This window comes from Hemicordylus capensis, chromosome 5 (genome assembly GCF_027244095.1).
Source record: "Hemicordylus capensis ecotype Gifberg chromosome 5, rHemCap1.1.pri, whole genome shotgun sequence".
Taxonomy (NCBI): domain Eukaryota; kingdom Metazoa; phylum Chordata; class Lepidosauria; order Squamata; family Cordylidae; genus Hemicordylus; species Hemicordylus capensis.
The window spans coordinates 27,788,076-27,808,693 of NC_069661.1; the positions used below are offsets into that span (position 1 = coordinate 27,788,076).

General features: G+C 41.4%; 1 protein-coding gene and 1 pseudogene across 10 annotated transcripts in view; both read left to right on the forward strand.

The window, feature by feature from the left end:
- BMPR1B (bone morphogenetic protein receptor type 1B) overlaps nt 1–20,618 on the forward strand; it is a 367,640-nt gene that overhangs the window by 301,959 nt on the left and 45,063 nt on the right. For 9 of the 10 annotated variants that reach the window (XM_053254091.1, XM_053254092.1, XM_053254094.1 and 6 more), the window contains one exon: nt 20,451–20,610. In XM_053254091.1, the coding sequence (XP_053110066.1) occupies nt 20,451–20,610 (160 nt within the window). Of the gene's footprint in view, nt 1–13,733; nt 13,870–20,450; nt 20,611–20,618 lie in introns of those variants that run through there. The other variant, XM_053254097.1, reaches the window with a different exon arrangement.
- On the forward strand, nt 15,215–15,351 carry LOC128328617 (uncharacterized; annotated as a pseudogene).

The window sequence follows — 20,618 nt, forward strand, 5'->3', positions numbered from 1 at the left end:
TATTTATGTGGAGAATAGAAGAAAATCTAAAAGCCAGAGATTGGAGAGAAAATAAAGCATTTTCTTTTATTCCAACATTAAAAATAACAATTGCGTCATAACTTCCATTCAGAACCTCAGGATATGTTACATACATTTTAATTTTGAACAAGTATTTGCTGTTAGTGAGAGACAAATGCGTCTAGTTTTTTAGTGCCTTATTCTGCTTTATTATTCCATTGGTGTATCATCTGAAACGCACAACTATTATTATTTTTTTAATGATGCTTAAGCATCTCTTCAGGAAATTTGAAAATGCTGGTCCCTGAAGGATGTGTGAAAAGCCCTGGGCACCCATAAACAGTTGGACTGTTTAGTCTAGCCACAGCATGAGAGGTTGCAGGAAAATAAAATAGAGAGGTGGAAAACAAGGGGCACAATTAGCTTTGCCAGATAGGTGAATGTGTGGAACATCCTTATACTGAGTCAAACCATTTGCCCATCTAGCTCACTATTGTCTACACTGATTGGCAGCAGCATTCCAATATTTCAGGCTGGAGTCTCTTCCAGCCCACCCTGTAGATGCGAACCTTCTGCATGTAAAGCAGATGCTCTATCACCGCCCCATGCCCAGTAATATTTGTTTCTCTTACAGAACTGTTGTAAGAGATGGGAACTCAGGAAGCTGCCTCAGACCCTTGGTCCATCTAGCTCAGTACTGTCTACACTGACTGGCAGTGGTGTTAATGATACACTGCTCCTGAGGGAATTGGCAAACACCCCCTGATTGCTTTGGGCTTGTGTGGGGAACTAGCAAGTTTAGATGGAGCAGATCATTTTCAGAATAAATGTGTGCAAAGCTTCAGTCGCAGAAATGGCTGACAGAGTTTGAAGTTCAAAAATCGAATCAGGTTTATTTTAGGGTTTTGGGGTACCGGAAGGAAATCTTGATTAACAAGCAACACAATAATAACTTAACAAAATTAACAGAGCTAAAAAATCAATAAGACTAAATTGAAGCTCACAAAGAGGCATTTTGGCTTGAAATCTGAATTAAATCCGCTCAAGGCTGACCAGAGAAATAACTTTAGATTTAAAGAGAGCAGAAGAAGAGGGGAGCCAGAGGCTTTAGAGCAGAGATTAGTTATGCTTTAGTCCGTCCGGTGGGGTGTGTGGACCCTTGTAGCTTTCCTCCGGGACAGGCAGGAAGGCAGGAGTGATGGCCCAAGTGCCACACAAAGGTCAGAGAACCAGGCAAAATCCAAAGAAGGTCTGATCTCGGGAGACCAGTATCTGGGTGCAGCCAAGTGTGCTGCACAGGTTGGGCTTCGAAGCAGGGCCGATCTGGAGGCAACAAGCAGGATGGGAACAAGAGTCCAGGCAAAGCAAGATGGTGTAGCTAATGCTCAAATGCACGAACATGCAACAGGTGAATCCAAAGAAGAGAGACACAGTTGAGTGGTCTTCAGGGCTGAAATAGACAGCATCTTGCCCTAAGGCGAAATGCTGACCACACCTTTCTGTTGGAAAGTGTGACAATGGTGTCTGACATTGTGATGACATTGTGTCTGGTTCAGACTTTGCTGGGTGTGCTTCTACCAGCACAATGAGGTGAATAGGTTAAGAAGCCTGTGTAGGGTAGAATGAAATGAGTGCATCAGAACTTATCTTGTGGTCAGGAAGGACCTTGGGAGTGTCTAGGAATGTTTTAACAAGCTTGTTTCCCATGCCCCGAGCCAGCCATTAACACTTTTGTGAGGGAAGGAGATGAGCCTGCTACCTCTTACCTTATTCCTTCCTGCAAAGGTGATAAGCGTGAACTGATCTGATGTGCCAACATAGGGGGGAGAGCATTTGGCTAGTTCTTTAGAAGGATAGCTCTTAATTAACACATGTCTACTCTGGCTTCCTCACCTGGATTGGAATCAGGAAGGCAAGCAGAGGGATAGTCCTCCTGCAGTTGTGTGTTAAACTTGACCTAGAGCCACTTCTCCCAAGCTATGTGCCAAGTGACATACCCCATGAGTTAGTTCATGTGAACTGAATGGTGAAATCACGATCCCATGGGTTCAGAGAAGCAAAATGGAAACTACAAGCCTGTAGCTCCATATCAGGTGTAGGGATGCTCCTGGGAGTCCCCAAACAGGCTATCTGGGTAACTGTGGCTCTTCAAGATTTCAGGCAGGAGTCTCTCTCAGCCTTACCTGGAGATGCCAGGGATTATACCTAGGCCCTTTTGCATGCAAAGCAGGTGCTCTACCACTGAGCTATGCTCCCCTCAACCCCAGAAAAAGAATGGTGTCTTAGGCATATGAAAAAAAATCTGAGAAAATTATTTGAAATTTCTTTCAAACTTCTGTTCTGTTCTCTTTGGGAGGAAATTCCTGTATTTATTTTCACATTTCAGTTTTTCCTTGGTGGAACTCTGAAATTCTCCCTGAATTTCAGAAATTTTGGGAAATCCCCAATCTCTGAATGGGGTAGTTACTAATAAAGTAGGAATCATAGAATGAAATTTCAGGGATGTAAAGTCAAAAAAATAATGGTAGGACCATGGGGTGGGTGGGGGAACTCAGCATATTACTTTTTTCATTTCATTTCATTTCTATACTGCCTCATCTAACAGCTCTGGGCAGTTTACAAAACCAAAACAAAATATAATCATTTAAAAATCAAACTTAAAACCATAACATCTGAACAATGCAAACGCAGTTTAAAACAGTGTTTGAAATTATTTATTACATTTATATCCCGCTCTTCCTCCAAGGAGCCCAGAGGGCTGGTACATGGTTATGTTTATCCTCGCAACAACCCTGTGAGGTAGGTTAGGCCTCAGCCTAACGTTACTGGCCTACAGTCACCCAGTGAGTTTTATGGCTGAATTTGAACTCCGGTCTCCTGGGCCTAGTGCAACACTCTAACCACTACACCACAATGGCTTCCAATTCTGGTAGAGTTTGGCTCATGCTCATTATATTATCTCAGCCATGCTTATCCATTAAAATATAATGGACAGCTCCCTCCCACCTACTTAATCTCAGAAGTCACCATGATGCACCTCACTGGATCAGTTTAATGTTGTTGTGCTCTGAGCTCCTCGGAGGAAAAGCTGGTTATAAATGTAAATAAATAAATAAATAAATATCCACACAGTAGTTATCCACTCCAATCCATTTTCCTGGAAGCAGTGGGAAATAACGGATGCACCAACAAGTAGACTTGGTAGGTAAAATATATGTGTTTCAGAACAAAGAAAGGTGACTTGCATATGGCCTCAAAGACTCGCAGTGTTTGTGTGCATGTACTTCCCATGCATACAAACCTGTGCAAAGAAGAGCAGGAGAAAGTAGATGTTAGAAGGCATTAGAATTGGAAGACACCTTGGACGTATTCCAGTCCAACTCCCTGTACAGTACAGGAAACTGCTTCAGCATCCCTGATTGGTAGCATCCAGTTTCTCTTTGAAACCCTCTAGAGAAGGAGAGTCCACCACTGCATGAGCAGACTCTTCCATTGCCAAACAGTTCTTCTTGTCAGGAAACTCTTCCTAATGCCTAGCCTAAACCTGCTTTGCTGCAGTTTCAACCCATGGTTCCTGTTTTCCCTTATGGTGGGAAACAAGTCCTTTCCTCCTCCTGTGTAGGATAGTTGAAAAGAGCTATCATATCCCCCCTTAGTTTTCCCTTCTCCAAGGCAAACACACCCAGCTCCTTCAACTGTTCCTCATAAGATTTGCTGTCTAGATCCCTCACCAGTTTAGTTGATCTTCTAGAAGATGCATCATACCTGTATGAGACAGCCTTGCTTTCTTTTCAATACTTAAATCAGATATTTTATCTCAGTGGCGTATTGTGTTTTGGCTGAATAGATGGGAATACTAAAATGGAGTTGATCAACTCTTAGTTTAATTCTCCACTCTTCAGATGGAATTAGTACATGATTCCATTTCCAGTCTCTCCTTTGTGAAATGTGTTTGCTGGGATTTATTTTGTTTTATGGAAACCCTGCAACATATCTTGGGCTGTGTTGGGATTTGGGAAATACTCTTAGACAGAATGCTTTTCAACTTCCTTCTGTAGGTTTGGGTTTTTTTTTTAAAAAAAAATCTGCATGTGGGAATCATGCTACCCTCATCATAAGAACAAAAGAAGAGCCTTGATTGATCAAACCAAAGGTCCGTCTAGGCTAGCATCCTGTTTCCCTCAGTCGCCACTTAGATGTTTCTGGGAAGCCCAGAAATGGGGCCTGTAGGCAAATTTCCCTCTGCTGTTATTGCTTTCCAATAAGTGCTATTCAGTTACTGTTTCTGAACTGGTATTCATATTCCTTGAAGTAGTACGTAGCTGTCATGACTAGTAGCTATTGATGTAATCAACATTGTAGGTCCAGTAGAGGCTATTGTCAGTATTTGTGTGGATCCTGATATTATTTGGGACCAACGGGGCAACATTTTTGGAGCCCTTTCTCATGCATATTGATCTATAGGAACACAATTCCCTCAAGTTTTTTTAATCTCAAGGTATGAGCGAAAGGGCAGTGTAGGATGAAAGCTTTCTTCTTAAAAAGCATTGTGCATTGTCTGTACAGGAGAAGTGACCCTGAAGAAACATAAAAAGCCTTTATGTGAGAAGGCACTGCAGAGAGCCACATTACCAGCCAAACCAGCTTTGCACAATGCAGATAAAGGGGGTGAGGTTTAAAGAGATCAGGGGTGTTTGTGAAAATTAGTCCGTATTAGTGTACTATTCCTCCAGGGAGTGCTTATAATGCCCACCGGAATGTGTGCATGGTGGAATCAGATTCCAGACTAACTTTGGTCGCGTTTGGTTACTGACATAACGCGCACACCTGTGTATTCTCTCATCTGACCTCTGAGCTCTTCTGTGAAGACCCTGACACTTGAAATTAAGGCTGGCTTTTGTGTGTGGTTTTTCTGTTTGTTTATGGATGAAATGAAAACATGGTAAAAACTGAGCCTATATTGTTAGCAAATTTCTGTAGTTTTGTTTTGGGTGGTGGTGGGAGGCAACAGAAAAACATATTTTCTGTTTGCAGGTATAGCTTCTAATTTGTTGTGGACTTTTCATACTGATGTCTCACTGCAGATGTTTGGAAATGTTAGTGTAACAAAAATGAATGTTATTTTGACAGAAGCATTTTTTATAAACTTATTTAGGACTAAGTAAAGCTCATTGCTTGTTTATCTGGGCAGAGGATTCTGTGCTGCTTCATTTATATCTCATAACCCATATCAAGCTGGATAATGTCATCAGCAGAGAAGGTTGCTGTTGCATAATTAAATTCAGTACAAACACATAATGATCTGCATTGCCCTTTACATGTTTAACCAATTGCATGAGAGCCGTTTATTTGTATGGCTTTGGATAAGATTAGATCCATGCATCTGGGGACAGTCTAAATCAGATCCTCAAGTATTACCCATGGACCCCCACCTCATTTGTATATTTCCATAAGGCTCCAGTAAATGTCGGAGCAGGGTTGCAGAACTTCAGTCACACTGAAAACGTTGGACTGCAGCTACCATTACCCCTTACTTTTGGCCACTGTGGCAGGCGATAATGGGAGTTGTAGTCCAACAACAGCTGGAGTTGTGCAGTCCTTAATCAGAGTAAAAACTAATGCTTATTTAGTTATTTTCAGTAACTTTTTATGGCTTATCATGAAGCAAATTAAATTCAGTGCAGCAAAGGTTTTCCATGAACCACCTGGGCCCCAGGGACCCCAGCCTATGAACCCCTGGTGTAGATTTGAATCTAAGGTCTGGTTCTCATGATGCAAAATCGGGAGGCGGTGAGGACCAGGAATGATTCTCTGCTCCAAGCAATCATGGTCAGATGGCATGGGCAGTGGACCTCCTCCACCCTACATCAAATGCCAGATCACCTATGCTGGCAGCAGATCACCCAGCTTTGGGGAGAAGAGATGGTCTTGTGGTTGCTAGCATGAATTGTCCCCTTTGCTAATCAGGTCCACCCTGGTTGCATTTGAATGGGAGACTACATGTGATCATCACTGTAAGATGTTCCCCTTAGGAGATGGGGTCGCTCTGGGAAGAGCACCTGCATGCTTACATCCAGAAGGTTCCAAGTTGCCTCCTTGGCATCTCCAAGATAGAGACTCCTGCCTACAACCTTAGAGAAGCGTCTGTGTGGTCAATACTAAGCTAGATGGACCAATGGTATATGTCAGCTTCCTATGCCCAACCTGGATTGCTTGAAGCAGATGGCCACTTCCTGTGCTTGACATTTTAACTGCCCTCACAATAGATTATCAGACCGTGCACGGTTCCTGATGTCAGCTGGAGCCTCCTCCTCCTGGCATTGGACCCTGAGAACCACCCCTAAATGTTCCAACCAATCATGTGGGCCTTTCTCACAGAGGCACATTCTGCACAGCAGTTGCAGCCTCCAGCCCAGTTTGTGGCTTCCACTTGACTGGGGGACCTTTTCAGGTCACCACAAGTCCCTGTGCACTTGTAATGTGTAAAGCTACAGCAGTAATCTCTCTGTTACCTGAAATAATGACCCCCTCATCTACTTTGAAAGTGCACACAATGTGAAAGCTTCTGATTACCCAGGAACTCTTTCAATAACAAGTCTACCATGAGCCAGTGCAATGCTGCAGCTTCAGGCACTGGACCCCCCCCTCCCTTTGGAGAGTGGAGGGTTGGCAAATTTTGAATATTTGTACATACAGAGGAGAAATATTTGACCTTTAATGGGCCTACCTGTGGACAGAAGCATGCATTAGTCTGCTCAACCAATATTGGGGAATAAAGTCATCTCTAAGTTAGTGCCACACTTGCTTACAGTATTTGCATGCACTGAAAACCATCCTAGGGATGTCACTGGACATTTTCAGGAATCTGTCATATTCATACAATGGTGTGTATGTGAGAATCTTGTTTTACCACAAGTAAGGAAGCATTAAATCTATGGGGAAAGGGGGGTTAGGTCCCGGGTAGAGGGAGGGATTAAAAATCTCCCAAACGGACTCAAAATGGGCCAGAACTTACTCTGGTGTGTTCCATGGGTCCCCCATGTGCTCATGAATGCCCCCCCCATCATGAAAAATTGTTGGGGGAAGTCAGTCCCCCCCCCGAAATGAACCACAAAATGGCTGCTCTTGTCTTTTCCTGGCCTCTTAGAGACAAAATGGCGGCTGGAAGTGACCTCCACACTCACTTCTGGCCCTCTAGGAACAGTGGATACATGGGTTTTGACCCATCCGTGGGTACTGGAAGGAGGTGTTAATAAGACACCCTGTGGATATGTGGGACCACAAATAACGAGGTTCTCCTGTATTCAGTATATTAAATCATATATTGAATATATCTCAGTCAGTATATTCAATCATATGGTATGTATACAAATGGTGCATCTGAGAGTTGTCATTACCTACCACATAAACTGGGGGACTGGTTGTGTGAGCTTCTAGGCATATGTGTCCATATTCTGCATCAAATGTAGAATATGGCCAGAAAGCCAATGCCAGAAAGCCTAAGGCTTGTTTCTCTCCTTCAAGATTGCTCCAATTAACTTCTTGATTGTGTAATAGAATCAGACCAATGTACGTTAAAGGGTTTTACATTTCAGCCTTGCTGATTATATTGAAAATCTGTTGATCTTTCCAAAACATTGTATGTGCAGCTGATTAGACAAGAATGTTTCTGAAAATAAATACATTTCACAAATAACTTATGATGCCATATTTTGACTGCATTTTCAAACAAGGTCATACAGCCTCTGTACATCTACATTTTAAACTCTTCTAGACTGAGATATGAATGCCCATTCCTTGTACATTTTAAGTGTCCTTGGCATAGATGTTGCTTGAAATCCATTCTGTACCTTTGCTGTTTGAGTTTAATGTTTTCTTTCCAGATATCCGAAATAAATAGCAAACCATATCATTCTTGCTGTTGGTATTCTTGTGAGATAGACTGCATTAATTAAAAACGCATATTTCTGTTTTTAAAATGTAAATGTTATAGGCTTTGACACTCTGCAGCTTATTTCTTGCAGTCTGCTAAATTGAGTAGTTTCTGCTGTTTATCCTAAAATGTAGATAAGTAGCTTTCAGGGTACTGTGTGTAGTTTAATCGTTCCGGAGAGCAGAGTCAACACATTATTATCTACTAGACTCTACTAGTCATAACTGATGATCTCTTGGCTTGCAGTACAGAACAAGCCAGGAGACAGTGAACTCTGCAGAGAAAAGGAGCCCTCCCTACAGCATGTGGGTAGTTTGTATGTGGTGGCGCCTGCAAGACAGGACTTTCACTGCACTGTTGCATTAATTAGGAACAGAAAGTAGTCTTGGGCAGCCTCTAACTTACTGTCACTGAACTGTTCAGCTTATGAACATGAAGGTAAGGCTGGGTTCAGCTGGCATTGCTATGTGCAACAAAACAACAAAAATAAAGCAAATAGTATTAATTTGCTATCCTCTACCTTCCAGGTATGTTTAATAGGTGCATTGTCTGTTTACAGTGGGCATGGTTCAGCCAAAGTTAAGCACATGCAAGTCCAATTAACTTCAATGGGAGAGTTAAGCATGTGCTTAAATCATCTCCCATTGAAATAAATGGAACTTTAAAGTACTGAACTTTGGCTAGATCATACCTTGTATTTCCTGGCTGCTGTCAAAGGCTATGAAGATTGGGGGTTTTTTAGCACATAAGGAACAGGATTTGGGACGGCACTGAGATATTTATGTTTAATTTTGGGTGGACTTAGGATATGTACAGGCTCAAATAGATTTTCTATATCTTATCTGGATGGACATTTTCATCCACACCACACAACCAGGAGCAGTGACCTTCCGGCCACATTTTTCACTGTATCCTGCCCAGTACATCTTGGCTTGCTTGCATGAGTTTGCTTTATATGCACCATTCTGCAATACACCTGTTGTTTACTTGTGGTTCATTATGATCATGGTTGCATAAGTTGTTCCTGAATGGGGCTAATGGAAACCATAGCAAAAGGTTGTATTTGACTGCCTTTTTATCTCTTCTAGTTTTGTATATAATATTAATTTCTTTCTAATAGAATACTAATAAGTTGCAGAATTAAAAATATTAAGGATCTGCAGTTAAGCTTGTCATAGAGAGTAACACATTTCTTAAGATCTGGAAAAGAAATGATTTTTCAGAGTTGTTCGAACTCACAATTGTGAATTTTTAGCAACCGTTTTAGAAGTTGCTTGGCTCGCCACTTCCACCTTCATGTAGAATACTTTAATAAACCTTACATCACAGAAATTAAATGTTTTAAAAGTTTACTTGTTAACTGAATAGTAATCATCCTTGTTTGTATATATTTGAACTGGAGTTCTACATGTTTATTTTTTCTTCTCTTTTTTTGCTGTAAATTTAATACTTTCCCCCAGATGATATTGAAAGCAGTGATTCCAGATGGGTCAGTGAGCATGTCCTTCCATTTGCAGACCCAAAAGTCAAAGGGAGATCTGGAGGGAGTAGCAGCTGCAATAATAAAACAGGCAACTTTAAAGGAACTGAGCCTTCTAAATATCATACTTCAAGGAAAAATTACGAAAGTACTTGAGGTGTAAGGCCAGTGCTCAGGAAGTATGTTCTGATGCCTACTTGGGGTTACATCTTCTATATACTGAAGCATGTTTCACATTTGCATTGCAACATGGCCACTGCATAGGAGTATTCCCCAATGCTGGTGAGAATGTGGTAGGCCCAGCTTGCATGATACACTCCCTAAGGTTGTTCTCCCAGCCAGTACTGGGGCAGGTGGGGAGGAAAGCAGGGTTCAACCTACCTTCCCCCAGATGATTGATCTTTGTGACTTCAGTGTGCGAACTGTGCACCCACACGATCCGCGCCGCCAGGAGCAGCAAGGATCACTATCAACAGAGGCTGGGGCTCATTTTCCCAGCCTCCGGATATCCCACAAGGCACTGCATAATGAGTTCAGTTCCTTGACGGCTTTGCCCATTAGACGGGCACTCTAGGTGCCCATGTCTGTGTCTCTTTGGACTGACACACAACCCTAGCAGCCAGATTAAGGGTGTGCTTATGCCCTTAACCCTGACTAAGAGCTGGACTAAGAAGTGGAGTTAGGCTGGGCAGGAGCACTAGGATCTGCACAGATCCCAGCGCTCCACATTAGCAACCTAGCCCAGGCCAGGCTGCTCCTGAGCACAGCCTTATTATCTCTCCCATCCCACCCCCGATGTCACATTCTGAATTTTTCTCTTCTTGATATGCATTTTTAGCATCTGGCTTCCACATTTTCTAAACATGCTATGATATGCAGTTTGACCTCTGGTCAAAAGAAATTCTGTGAATTCTTCATGAATTAAGCTCATAAATCACAACCTACCAGTGCCTGTCATCTTATATCCAGCCACTCTCTGTGCTAATCTGCATTGTTAGTTGTATCTCACAACAAAAGGGAGAAAACCCTCAGTAGTTTAGTGTTTGATGCTTTGTGATTTACAATTATGTTTGTATGGCAGGGTTTGGTGGCTTTTGTATTGGCCTAGATGGTCTAAATGTGACCCTGGGCTTATTAAGTAGGCTTGGGCCCGAAACGTTTCGGAGGCCATTATGAAGGCTTCCGAAATGTTTCGGCTCCGGGGGCCATTTCGGTGCTTCGGCACCGGCGGGAGTAGTCCTTTAAGGGCGGCAGAGGGTGCACTCACCCCTCCCACCGCATATCCCCTGCTGGTGCTCTGTTACTTTTAAGCCCCTCAGGGCAGCAGTGTTCCTCCCTGCCGCCCCGTTTTCATCTTCGGCCGGAAGAAGCAAGTGCGCATGCGCCCATCATGGCCACTTCCGGCCACTTCCACTTAAAGGACTACCCCCGCCGGTGCCAGAGAAACTTCGTGCACATCCCTAATATTAAGAAAAAACTTTACTCGTATAGGAGTCCAAAGAACCAGTCTTGCATTTAAATAGGATCTGGATGCCTGTGCATGCAGTATTTGCACACCAGGAATCTGTGACTCCCAAGTGTATATTGAACCAGTTTCTTAATAAGTACAGCCCCCTAGTGGTGCAGCAGGGAAATGCTTGACTAACAAGCAGAAGGTTGCTGGTTCAAATCCCCTCTGGTACTACAGGTGAAACTCGGAAAATTAGAATATCGTGCAAAAGTCCATTAATTTCAGTAATGCAAATTAAAAGGTGAAACTGATATATGAGACAGACGCATTACATGCAAAGCGAGATAAGTTAAGCCTTAATTTGTTATAATTGTGATGATCATGGCGTACAGCTCATGAAAACCCCAAATCCACAATCTCAGAAAATTAGAATATTACATGGAACCAAGAAGACAAGGATTGAAGAATAGAACAATATCGGACCTCTGAAAAGTATATAGTGTACTGTGCTTGATTGGCCAGCAAACTCGCCTGACCTGACTCGCCTGACCTGACCCCATAGAGAATCTATGGGGCATTGCCAAGAGAAGGATGAGAGACATGAGACCAAACAATGCAGAAGAGCTGAAGGCCGCTAATGAAGCATCCTGGTCTTCCATAATACCTTATCAGTGCCACAGGCTGATAGCATCCATGCCACGCCGCATTGAGGCAGTAATTGCTGCAAAAGGGGCCCAAACCAAGTACTGAATACATATGCATGCTTATACTTTTCAGAGGTCCGATATTGTTCTATTCTTCAATCCTTGTCTTCTTGGTTCCATGTAATATTCTAATTTTCTGAGATTGTGGATTTGGGGTTTTCATGAGCTGTACGCCATGATCATCACAATTATAACAAATTAAGGCTTGACTTATCTCACTTTGCATGTAATGCGTCTGTATCATATATCAGTTTCACCTTTTAATTTGCATTACTGAAATTAATGGACTTTTGCACGATATTCTAATTTTCCGAGTTTCACCTGTTTATCGGGGAGCAGCGATATAGGACAATGCTGAAAGGCATCATCTCATACTGCATGAGAGGAGGCAATGGTAAATCCCTCCTGTATTCTCCAAAGAAAACCACGGGGCTCTGTGGGCACCAGGAATCGAAATCGACCTGACAGCACACTTTACCTTACCAGCATCTACTTGGATTAGAACTGATTTGACATCAGCAGTGTGGAACACCATACCAAGAAGGGTGGTTATCCCCCACCCACCCACATGCCAGTTGTTGTTTTTAACATGCTGCTTGTTGCCTTTGAAACAGCTCTGAGGCAAGTTGATCCGTAGCAGGAAAGTAACACTGCTCTTGCAGTCACACCACGCTTGACTGATGATGTCGCCACACCCAACCCTGACTTCAGTGCATATTGATACGGGATGGGACAAGGAGCACAGTGCATGTCCTTGAGTTGGATGTACATGGGAGTTCTCTGTAATGGCTAATTATTGAGAGAAAATCCTAAGGCTGGAGACAGACAATACCTTTTAGGAGTTTAATGTAGTATGACAGAGGCATTGTTCCCTGTGGTGTACATAGGATTTTCAGAATTTTGAAAGCCTTGCAAAATCTGTTTCCTAGAAACAGCAGGTTGACTGTAGGAACCACAGGCAACAGCACCTCTACCATACTACTTTTAAGTCTCCGAGAAAGTGTCAGCTGCCTATCATTTAATACGGCCTACAATTTCTGTTGGAGAAACCAGTATAGCGTTGCATATGTCCATATGCATGGACACATTACATGTAATTGGGTATGTATCTGCTCCACACCTTTCCTACACATTTTAGTCTCCATTGCCACCATATTGTATGGACCAAGACTAACTATTAATTCCTACACAGTGAAAATGGTTAAGTCACCAAGAGAAAAGGAATATAGTTTTTCTAATATTCTACACTTTGGATCTTTTGGCTAAAGAGTCACACTGGGAGTGCTGTAAGCTTCTAGCCAGATGTGTCCATATTCTACATCAAATGTAGGCGAGAGATCAATCAGATTTATGTCCTTTATTGTTTATTGGGATCTGTACAGTACTGGAACGTAAATTATAATTAAAAAGTATTGTTTGCATGCAGGAATATTCCCCAAAACTGTTTGTGGAATTATTGAAACATCTCTTCTTGCCACACACAGTCAATTCTTCCATGTATCTTGGTATATTGTGAAGGTAAAGTGTGCCATCGAGTCGATGTTGACTCCTGGCACCCACAGAGCCCTGTGGTTTTCTTTGGTAGAATACAGGAGGGGTTTACCATTGCCTCCTCCTGCGCAGTATGAAATGATGCCTTTCAGCATCTTCCTATATCGCTGCTACCCGATATAGGTGTTTCCCATAGTCTGAGAAACATACCAGAGGGGATTCAAACCAGCAACCTCTGGGTTGCTATTCAAGTCATTTCCCTGCTGCGCCATTAGGTGGCTTGCTATATTGTACTTATGTGTAAACGCCATAAACATACCAGCTTAATAAAATGCAGTCCATTGGTTTAAAAGAGTTCTAGACCTTCGGGCTACAGAGCAACATTTCACATATAGGCTTTGTGGGCAGCTTTTAATCCTTGTGAAAATGGTAATAAATACTGTATGAGCAGTAAATCAGTCTTTCTTTCTAATGCCTGGGTTTCCTTTTTCTTTCACTTTTCTACCATCACATGTGCTGTGTCCCTCCTGTAGCCTTGTGCCTAGTTGGACTACTCCTTGCTTGCCAGCTTTACAATCAAAGAAAGTACATGGAGAGGAGGGAGGAACAGCTGAGCTGTATTAAGCAACCGCAGCCTGGGCTGCATTTCTTAACTGCTGAATAACAGATCACAGGTGCAGGATTAACCCAACATACGGTGCTCTGTTTTGTTAATGGAAGTCCCTTAGCAGCGGTAGTTTAGTGGTTTGTCACATGATTCTCATCCAGGGGGGAATCTGGCAAGGATATAACAAGCCTACGGAAATTGAATGTAAGTAGAAGAGGTCAGCTTTGAAACAAAAAAACAAAATACTTTAGGGAAAGTTTTCAGTTTATTCGCTTTGTGTGAGGGGGGAGTTATGTCTGACCTTTTGTAAAAAGCCACTGGAGACACATGACTAGAGAATGCCATTTAGCTGAAGTAGGGCTCTTTTAAAATGTGCAGTGGAGCTAGCTACCTATGCAGCTAAATTTTTTTGTATTTCTGTGTTTCGCCTCAGAAACACAGAATAATATTGCCCAATAGTCCTTTATAGAGAATAGTCGGCTCTCTGATCCTGATTATAGGAAGTAAATCATATGGATTTCAACTGAGCTTACTTCTAAGAAAATGTGCTTGGGATCATAAACGAAGCTTGTGGATCCTATGCAAACACACCTGGGAAGAAGCTTCATTGAACACAGTGGGACATGCTTCTGAGAAAATGTGCTTAGGATTGGACTTGCATATATTTTCAGGTCTGGGTTTTTTTCGGATGCTAACTTTTGTCACTTCTGTGACAGAGTAATTTTGAAAACCTAAAGTCCTTTTCTCCCTTTCAAAATGCCTTGTTAAAAAATACTTATGAAACACAACAGCCTGTAAATAAATCTATTAATGTGGTTCTTTTGTTTCCGCCTTTCTGTGAAGACTCAGGAGATACATATATTGTGTCATTCAACATGCAGAAACATTTCTGTCCTTCACACTTTTATATTGAAACAAAACATTGTGATGTGATGACATAACTGCTGTTCTTTGTGTGATGTACAGAGAAGGGGAGTTTTGAGCACATGTAAAGATCAACTTTGTTTTGTCAGGGATAGCACTTACGGTGGCAAAAATTTGTTAATACGGTGTTAACTGAAGATGCACTGCAGCGATGCATTATTGACAGCAGTTGTGTTCTAGCAATTTTTAGAAGCAGAAAAGAATTATATCTTTTGAAACCCTCATTAATAAATGGGTATTAAGTGTGTATTTAGTAGAATGTTATATATTTTAAATGATCTTCCCTTTCCGTAGATCTTCAGAGATCAGTGCTTCTCCTATGTACCACAACAGTGGGAGAGTCCTCTTAAAAAAAAAAAGTTAGTTGAAACCAACAAGACTACATAGCCTTCTCTTTCCCTGCTTCACAAGGATTTCCTGTCATCTAGCGTCCCAGTGGCCTTTGGTTGGGGATTATGGGAGTTGAAGTCCAATAACACCTGGGGACCCACTGTTGAGAATCCCTGATCTAGTGCACCCTTTTCCTCTTCTCTCTCCACTCTTGTTTCTGAGTGTGGCATGCAACAGATCTGGCGTTGAGCTCAAGTGCAGCCTTTTTCTTGCAGTGTGGCTGTCACCCTTACAAGTGTTGTATGAAAGGAAAGAAGATTAGCACTCCCCTTGATAAGGATGGAAGAAGTCCCAGTGGCCTGTACAGCAGGCTTTGCCCCTTACCTACCCTTGGGGAAGGACCATCGCTCAGTGGAACTGCATCTGCTTTTCCTGCAGAATATCCCTGGCATCTCCATATGGGACTGAGAGAGACTCCTGCCTGAAACCTTCAAGAGCCACTGCCAGTCGGTGTAGAACTCCAGCTGTTGTTGGACTACAACTCCCATCATGCCCAATCACCATGACCAATAGTCAGGGATGATGGGAGTTGCAGTCCAACATCTGCAGAAGAATGGATGTCTGTTTCGTATAATTTAGCTTCCTATGTAACCTATGCAGCAAGGCTACCCACCATTTCTTATGAATTATGGAAGTGTATACACCCTGTTAAGATGCTGTAGCCTGCCTTTTAATGATCTGGAAAGAAGCTCATACTCTACCATTTCACAGATGGAAATATTACATGGTTACAAGGCCCCCTATTATCATGCCAAGGATTATTGCTTGAACTCACTCTCTCCGTTAAACATGTGAGAATAACTATATTCCACCTGCTGTATATATTTATTTTGCAGTAGTCTATATGCCAGTGATATAAACGCCAAGAGAGTGATGGTTCTTGGTTAAATATATAGCAGGAAAAAAAGGATCGCCTTGCAATATATGCTCAACTGTTAAAAGTAAACCTCAGCAGCTGCAGTATGTCTGAATGGGAGCAGGCTGTAAGGATATCATTCATGCCCATGCATTTGTTGACATGTGTGCTGGAGGCATGATGCAGCCTCCAACCCATTCAGCAATTTAATTTATAGAGACTCTGAGAAGGGAGCTAAACCTTGAAGAGTGGGGACACTAATAATACCCTAATAATAATAATTTGTAATTTTTTAACTCTTGTTTTATCTTTTGTGTGAACCGCCTTGAGATTGTTGTAATCAAAGGTGGTAAAGTCTAGCAATAAATAAAATAAAATAAATACATAAGCTTAATAAACTTTTAAGAAGACATTCCCCAGAGGCAATAATAGGAACATTGATTTAATTGGGAGAGGGACCATTAAATAGAAACCATTGCTGCATATGAAACCTATTCAGACATTACTGGCTGATGTCTGTCTTGCAGGTTGGAGGACATCCCATGTTCAAATAAATGTAGGCGGCAGTTCCCATTTCCCTGGGCTGAGGGAGCAAGAGAGCAGCATGAAGCAGTAGGAGAGGGAGCGTAGAATACCAAGACCTGATCTCAGGCTCAGTAGTTAGGCCCAAGTAATGTTTGGCCAGGCTTCATGAAGCAGCTCATGTCTAAGTAGGAAGTCTAGCTAGATGTACAAATCAGACTGTCAGTGGATTCAGAATGGTTTCTGATTGCATGCTTTAAATGAATTTGTGAGATTTGCCCTCCTTATTCTCAGGATATTATCAAGAAAAGATGGTGTGCCTTTCACAGGACTAAAAAATGTCCTTGCATAGATAATTATTTTTCTCCCCAAAGTATAGAACAGATAGTTGACACAGCATTTTTATTAACCAAAGGCAGAAACTTTCTCCTCCCCCAATTCTGTGGCTGCCTGCCAAAAGAGCGAACAGATTCCTCTGTATTCATATCAGAAGATGCAGAAGTCAGTGCGCTTCCACCACCACTAAGCTAAACAGTTGTTTTGCATTTCTGAAAAGCAGAAAGGTTTGTCTCCTCTTTGGAATGGATCTGGTAAATAACATAGTGCTGATGCTGGGTCAAGAGCTGGCTATTATTGTTTCTTGCATAGTGTTAATTGTGGTTTGTAAGACGCTTTCTCTGCCATTGGAATAGGCTCCACATCAAACTGACTTGAGGTGCACATGACCACTCTCCTTTCAGGGCCAGTCACTTTTGCAAAGAAAATTGAAGTTTTATTTACTGATATGTACTGCAGTTTTATGGTCCATCTTGCTACTGCAAAACAGTAAGTAGCTCACAAATGCAATGCAATCCATAAATAACAGATCACACGAAACAAGACAACATGGATAAAGACAATGCTATGATGAAACCACAGCATAGTGGGAGTATGCCTCTCCTCTTAGCTTTCTTTTATTCAAAAAGCAGAGCAGAGCAAAGCCTCTACTGGCACTCCAGCTTGTCGTATTGATGAATTTCTTGATACGAATCTGGGAGTAGCATTATGCTGTACCCTACCTATTGCCTTTCTCAATCTGATCATAATATGGACCTTGGAGAGCCAGATAGTTTGCCCTTCATTCAGTACATGATCATTGCCAGTAAAATTTTATCAGTGAAAGTTTGCTAAGTATTACCCTCTGAACTACTTTATGCAGTAGACCAGACTGTAGTTTAAGAGACATAATTTATTGCAGTTTCCTTATAGAACTGCTGTTTTATTGTTGATTAGTTGCCAAAAATATCCTGTGGAAGTCAGTTTATCTGATGCCTGAAAAGTATAGGGAGTTAAAACCGCTAATATTTCCCTTTCCCATAAAAGCAGTCATTTTTAGGATGTAATTGGGCTTGTTCAGATGTAATCAGTCTGTTGATTGTGCTCTAGCGCATTCAGCACTACAGTATTTCCGGATACTGTTTTAATAAAAGGAAATTCTGACGACTGAAGCTGAGTTGTTCGGCATGCAACTGGGGTTATGTATGCTACTGCAGGAGTGAAGAAAATAAGGGCACGATCCACTGTTAAGCACATTTTATTAGAATAAAGATACATATTCTCCAATTTAAATTGATTGGATTTTAAGGTGCCTAGCCAAGGGACATGGGCAAAGGGAAAACTTTGAGGAGCAACTCATCACAACTCTGGGGAGCGGAGCAAAAAACACTTTTGAGGGGAGATTTAGATTATTAGGTGGGAGGGAGCTTAGTAAAACAAGAGCGGAATTCAGCAAATTCTTGGAAGGGGTGTATCTCCACCCCTAATGTAACTGGCTGGATGCCCATAATTATTTGAAATTTGTTTATGGAGGTTTAAATGAGAAAACATCAAGTCTAGGACCTCAGAGGTGTCGCTCTGTGTGTGTGTGTGTGTGTGTGTGTGTGTGAGAGAGAGAGAGAGAGAGAGAGAGAGAGAGAGAGAGAGAGAGAGAGAGAGAGGTCTTTTCCTATAAGCAGCAGAAGTTGAAGAAACCAAGTACACCCAAAAAAGTAATATGGCAGATGAAAACAGAGCCTGGTATTTTTATTCTTCTTTACTATTAATATTTTCATATAACTTGGTTGCTCCCTGAGCCAGATGTCTGAAACCTCTGCCTAGAACATTTTTAAAAGTTTGCTTTCTGTCCATGAATAACAATGTAACGCAGTCACAATCCCAGCTTTGTTTCTGTTTGCAGAAAGAGGGGGACTTCATTTTTAAAGGCTATGTTCCACTGACCCAGAAAATGAACATCTGTTGATGTTAACTTGCCCTGTGTAGGCTGGCTTTTAAAATATCCTAATCCAAAAATAATCCTTTTAGAGGGAGGGAGACTTCTTTTCTAAAAGAAGTACTCTAAAAAAGAGCGGGGGTGGGGGGAGCATGAGACATATCCAATCATAGCTGCTGCTTTGTAGACTGAAGATTATATGCACTCAACTTCTAAAGTTCTAATCTCATATTTGCTGTTAGGAATAGCAAACTTCATCAATTTTTTAAAAAATGGAAATGTTTAATATTACTGATGCCTTGTATTGTTGTAGAGTAAGGAATGGTTCAGTAAAGGGCCGAATCACATGTTCAGAAATATTGGACAGGATCTAGACTGTCATTATTAAAGCCTTATTCAGAGTTTATGTTGTATGTCTGTTCAGGTGCCTGTACACATGTACATGATTTTGTGCAAATGACTATACATGTGCTCATTTTAAGGGTTAATCTGCTTAAAGGCCCCTTGAAGCAGGATACAAATATGAAATGTACTGCTGTACATGTGTTCAACAAAACATGTGAACGTGTTGCCATACATGCCAACAGATCTGTACATGTGTATACTGTATACAGATTGCATGTGTGTTAAACATACAGTGCGAATAGGGGTTAAGTCTTGTTGAATTCAGTGGCATTGAAGTTAGTCATGAATTTGGATCCTGTCCACTACATGGTACAGTTCTTTTTTTATCTAGACAGCATGTGTATTGCACATGTGAATGCTTTCCTAGGCTATGCTTCAGACAAACAATCAAATCTCCCTGCCTATAGAATAGCACACTGATAAAAAGGCTGGAAACTTTATCCACAGCATGTCAGATTTTACCATATGCAGAGATGTTTAGCATGGGAACATTCAAATAGACAGTCTGCCATATTCAGCCTGAAATTGTACTCTCCAGGAAGGACGATGTCATGTGCTCTCTCTGAAGTTTAGTTTTAAGTTGCTTTACATTATCGACTACTTTCAATGCTTCTTAGATACTATTATGTGTTGCTATTGAATCATTTAGTCAAATGCATTAAAGTACCAGTTATTGTAGTATCAACCGATTTGTGACCCAGTTTAAAAATGTGGATAATTAAAAACTTTACTAGATTTCAGAAAAAATTGGTCATATGTCATTTATTGATTAATTATCCTCATATTCTGACGATTTTGCTGTATAAATGTGATAAAGTTTGATATCTTTTTCCAGATGTGGAAATTTTAACTAAGAATTGAGCTAACAGTAATATTTTTTCCCTATAGAATACAGTTTTTACTGCATCTAGCCACGGGTTATTAATGATGATGAATACTGGCCTGTTCTTTAACTTTATGTTCCTGTCAGTAGCCAACAGTGCAAAAGGTCTTTGTGCTCCCTATGGTATATTTTATATATATATATATATATATATATATATATATATTCCCATGAATGGCACAACACCACTTTTAATCCTGTCAATATCATCAAAGCTCAATTTTAGGGAAATGATTTTCAATAGGAAGCTTTATCAGGTCATATTGTAAGTTTTAGTAAGTAGTTCATTCACCAGTTTGTGCAAGAGTAGCAAGTCCAGAAAAGTTACTAGCCGACAAGAACTTTCAGCAGCCCATGTGCCAAAACAGGTACTGTGTTATTCTCTTGTGGCACATTGATGGTCGAAAGGAACCAGTTCTCTTTCAGTTTACAGAAGCATTCCTTCCTAGTCCTCTAGAGGCTATCCTTGTTTGTCATAGGTGATCAGTTGAATGACTGGTTACAATCCCACTGGCAACCCTGCATAAAAACTTAATTTTTGTTTCTTTGTTGTGCAGCAAACTTCCTAGATAACAGACCCTTGCGCAGTTCTGTGAAAGTGAACATGGAAACCAGGAAGGAAGATGGTGGGAGCACAGCAGTTGCTCCTCCCCAGAAAATCCTGTGGTGTCACTGCCATCACTACTGTCCTGAGGATTCAGTCAACAACACCTGCAAGTTGGTGG